Source organism: Capra hircus, chromosome 10, assembly GCF_001704415.2.
Source record: "Capra hircus breed San Clemente chromosome 10, ASM170441v1, whole genome shotgun sequence".
In the NCBI taxonomy this organism is placed as follows: domain Eukaryota; kingdom Metazoa; phylum Chordata; class Mammalia; order Artiodactyla; family Bovidae; genus Capra; species Capra hircus.
In genome coordinates, this window is record NC_030817.1 from 78,454,697 (window position 1) to 78,459,721 (window position 5,025).

At 40.0% G+C, this 5,025-nt stretch overlaps 1 gene segment (V, D, J or C); it reads left to right on the top strand.

Moving 5' to 3' along the window:
- On the top strand, positions 2,807-3,519 carry LOC108636893. The segment is given in 2 exon segments: positions 2,807-2,855; positions 3,074-3,519. Coding segments are annotated over 2 exon segments (495 nt in total).

Consider the following 5,025-nt stretch of genomic DNA (forward strand, 5'->3'; position numbering starts at 1 on the left):
GCTATCATCTGCATACCTGAGGTTATTGATATGTCTCCTGGCAATCTTGATTTCAGCTTGTGCTTCATCCAGTCTGGCATTTTACATGATGTACACCACATATATGTTAAATAAGCAGGGTGACAATATGCAGCCTTGAGGTACTCCTTTTCCTATTTGGAACCAGTCTGTTTTCCATGTCCAGTTCTAACTGTTGCTTCTTGACTTGAGCACAGATTTCTCAGGAGACAGTTCAAGTGGTCTGTTATTCCCATCTCTTGAAGAATTTTCCACAGTTTGCTGTGATTCACACAGCTTTGGCATAGTCAATAAAACAGAAATATATGTTTTTCTGGAATTTTCTTGATTTTTCTATGATCCAACGGATGTTGGCAATTTGATCTCCGGTTTATCTGGCTTTTCTGAATGCAGCTTGAACATCTAGAAGTTCACGGTTCACATACTGTTGAATCCTGGCTTGGAGAATTTTGAGCAGTACTTTAATAGTGAGTGAGAAGAATGCAATCGTGTGGTAGTTTGAAAATTCTTTGGCATTGTCTTTCTTTGGGATGGGAATGAAAATTGACCTTTTCGAGTCCTGTGGCCACTGCTGAGTTTTCCAAATTTGCTGGCATATTGAGTGTAGCACTTTCACAGCATCATCTTTTATGATTTGAAAGAGCTCAACTGCAATTAGATCACCTCCACTAGCTTTGTTTGTAGTGATGCTTCCTAACAAAGGTCCATCTAGTCAAAGCTATGGTTTTTCCAGGAGTTGTTATGGATGTGATTGCTGGACTATGAAGAAAAAATGAGTGCTAAAGAATTGATGCTTTGAACTGTGGTGTTGGAGAAGACTCTTGGGAGTCCCTTGGACTACAAGGAGATCCAACAATTCAATCCTAAAGGAAATCAGTCCTGAATATTCATTGGAAGGACTGATGCTGAAGCTGAAACTCCAATACTTTGGCCACTGATGGGAAGAACTGACTCCTTGGAAAAGACCCTGATGCTGGGAAAGATTGAAGTTGGGAGGAGAATGAGATGATAGATGATGAGATGGCATCACCGACTCGGTGGACATGAGTTTGAGCAAGCTCTGGGCGTTGGTGACGGACAGAGAAGCCTGACATGCTGTAATCCATGGGGTCGCAAAGAGTTGACCACTGATACATAGTATGATCCTGCTTAAACAACATTCTCAAAGGGACAAGATATAAAGATAAAAAGGAGATCAGTAGTTAGCAGGGTTATAAAGAGTTGCATAGATGGGGAAGGTATTCAAAGAGGATTTCTTTAGAGATGAAACGATTTTGTGTCATGATTTTAGTGGTGTTACAAGAACCTATACATGCGATAAAATTTCTTAGAGTGATGCATCAAAACCTAAGAGTGTATATGAGAACTGATTTATAAGGTTATGGTATTTTGAAGAAATTTTATTAATATAAATTTCTTGATAGATATGTGATTATTATATTAATATATATCTATATTATATAATATGATGCTCTGCAAGCTGCTGTAGTCATTCTTGATCTCCTCTCCTTAATTACAAATAATTTCAAGCCTGGGCATTTGTTGTTTGTCAGCACTCAGATGTGAAATGGAACAGAAGAGGAGATGTCTCAGATAAATACAAACTCACCTCCCCGCTTCACTCATTCATGCGTTACTTTGATCCATGAACCTGCGCTCTCTTAGACCTTGTCTGTATTTTCTTTTCTACTTATTTGCCTTTGGTTCTTTTATATTAATTCATCTATTACAACAATGAAACCAAATAGAAGACTGACAGCTACATTCCACATGAACATGAAACAGTGCACAGAATTTGAGTCACCATCTTCTGTGGTGTTGACAAGTACTAAGTGTCTGCAGTTTGCAGATATTAAGTTTTGGAAGAGTGCATTATAGCATTATGTCACAGAAAGATCTGGCATGTTTATCTTAACTTTATTTTATAAAGAGAAATAATAATGAGCAACTGACAAATGAGACTGAATACTCTGGACCAATGAGACCCAAAATGTGACATGCAGATGATTCTAGGACACGTGGTCTAATAAGTATAATTCTACATTTAGAGGTAACAGGATTGAATATCCTGATCCCCTTCAAAGTCTAATACATAAAACTCAATATCAGATTTCAAAAGAATAATATTTTATTCCTCATATAATGTCATTTATATATAAACCACTGAATAGCCTCTGACTTTCAAATAAACTGATTGTTAAAAATCATTTCATGTTGGCGTAGTTTTGTTGATTGAAAAACCTAAGTAGAGCCCTGCAACTCAGTGAAAAAAAGGTGAGGGGAGAGATACATTAATTACTTTTCACCCAGAAAGCCTAAGATCTGTGAATGCTTTAAAATAGTCACTAGATTCTGGATGGAGAAAAGTAAGCATAGGCTAAATTAATGACCAATCTGTAGATTACAAGAATGTTTCATAGGCTATGCTAAATTATATCTTAAACAGGATGGCAAGATTATTTTACTGAATCAATGCATGCCAGCTTGTTTCATCTTCAGTTTCCCTCAGTTTAAACCTTTGATATTGATTCTTTCTTCATGCCTTTTTTCAGGATCTGCCAAACTGAATGAGCAGGGAAAGAGAAGTACACAAAGCAAAGGTGTGCGGTGAGCCAGACTTCATCTGTGCACAGACCACACGGTCCATGAGCGCGACACCCTGCTTCCTGCTTGGGGGAGTCACACAGGAACCCAGGTGCTATGTATCCGTGCTGCCCGGCACTTACAGACACCGAACTCTCAGCTCGAGGCAGAATTAATCACATTTGAGCAGGGGAATCCACGCCTCATGCCACTCTCCAGCCTGCTCTGGGTGCTCCTGGCCTTCTCCTTCTCTGGTAGGGATGCTTCCAAACATGGGTGCACGTGTTCAGGGTGAAAGGCCTGCACACAGGCGCGAGGAGCTTCACAGGGACTTGGGGAGGAAAGGAGCATTGGGGGAAAGCGGGCATCTTACGATTTCAGCTTAGTTTTTAAATATTTGGGACCAAAATGTGCCTAATTTCTACAGTATTTTGTTCACTATTTCAGCTCTGTTTTCTGATTTTTTCCACAGGATCTGGTGTGGCCCAGAATGTTACTCAAAATCAGCCAGTCATAATCAGTCAAGTAGGGAAGATAGTCACCCTTAACTGTCAGTATGAGATAAGCAGGAATGTGCATGACTACTGGATTTTTTGGTACCAGCAGCTTCCCAGTGGAGAGATGACTTACCTCATTCATCAGTATTCAGAAGACAGGAATGAAAGGGATGGCCGCTACTCTGTAAACTTCCAGAAAGCACGTAAATCCATCAGCCTCACTATTTCATTCTTAAAACTGGAACATTCTGCAAAGTATTTCTGTGCTCTCTGGCTACACACAGTGTTTGAAGTAATAGGAAAAGCTGTACAAAAACCCCAGAGATTAATAAGAGTGAGTCCCCTGCTCCAGCTAAAATGCACACCCGCAGACGCAGACCCCAGACAAGAAATGATAGTCCTGTGGTTGCTTCATCTGTGATCTGGATCAGAGGAATTAATTTTAAATGGAAGCTTCTTCTATGACATTTGGATTCAGCTGTCCAGAATAACTTTCTACTAATACATCCTCCTCTTGAATTTTTGAATTTAAATCAATCATACAGAACATGTGTAACCTTGTCTAAAGTTACAAACTAGCTCCATAATAATGTAAAGTGACAGTTTCACTAAAATACACTCATGTCACACACCTGGGTCTAGTTATCTGGAATCATCATGTAAATAATTTCCTGAATCCTTTCTTCCTAGACTTATGTCACTTAAGGTGCAATTAGACAAGCAGAACCACCAGTGGTAGGGAATAAGAAATTAGTTATAAAGATTAGAACTCAGGCAATTGCTAGATTTGGTGGAAGAGTGTATACAAAGCTGTTATCTTTGTACCTGGTGTTGAGAATAAATTCACTGTTAATCAGCTAGAGTAATCGTTGTAGAACAAAGCTGGAAATAGACTGAAGAGTGGACAAACTGTGACTCATAAGGACATATTAGAATCACGAGGATAATGGAAGCCACAATACACACTAAAACTTGTGTCCGTCTCACCTCCTTCAGTCTCACAGTAGTGGGTGACCTTAGGAGAATTGGGTGTCCTTTGACATCATGCTTAAAATTGGCTTAAAACTCAACATTCAGAAAAATAAGATCATGGCCTCTGGTCCCATCACTTCTTGGCAAATAGATGGGGAAACAATGGAAACAGTGATGGACTTCATTTTGGGGGCTCCAAAATCATTGCAGATGGTGACTACAGTCATGAAATTAAAAGACACTTACTCTTTGGAAGAAAAGTTGTGACCAACATAGATAGCATATTAAAAAGCAGAGACATTACTTTGCCAACAAAGGTCCATCTAGTCAAAGCTATGGTTTTTCCAGTGATCGTGTATGGAGGTGAGATTTGCACTATAAAGAAAGCTGAGAGCCAAAGAATTGATGCTTTTGAACTGCAGTGTTAGAGAAGACTCTTAAGAATCCCTTGGACTGCAAGGTCAAACCAGTCCATCCTAAAGGAAATCAGACCTGAATATTCATTGGAAGGACTGATGCTGAAACTGAAACTCCAATATTTTGGCCACCTGATGTGAAGAACTGACTCATTGGAGAAGATCGTGATGCTGGGAATGATTGAAGGCAGGAGGAGAAGAGGATGACAGAGGGTGAGATGGTTGCATGGCATCACTGACTCAATGGACATTAATTTGAGTAAATTCAGGGAATTGGTGATGGACCGGAAAACTTGGAGTGCTGCAGTCCATAGGGTCGCAAAGAGTCAGACATGACTGAGTGACTGCACTGAACTGAACTGAACTTATATACATACTTGGCCCAAGACAAAGAGAAGATGAGGAGGAGATTTGACGGGAAGTGGAGGTGTTGTGGGTCAACAATAAGATGAAACGTCAGATCAGCAGCAACACGTGTGAGTAGCCATAATCCCTGGAGCCCTGCACCAACCCCCCAAACAAACACTGTGGCTGCTTCA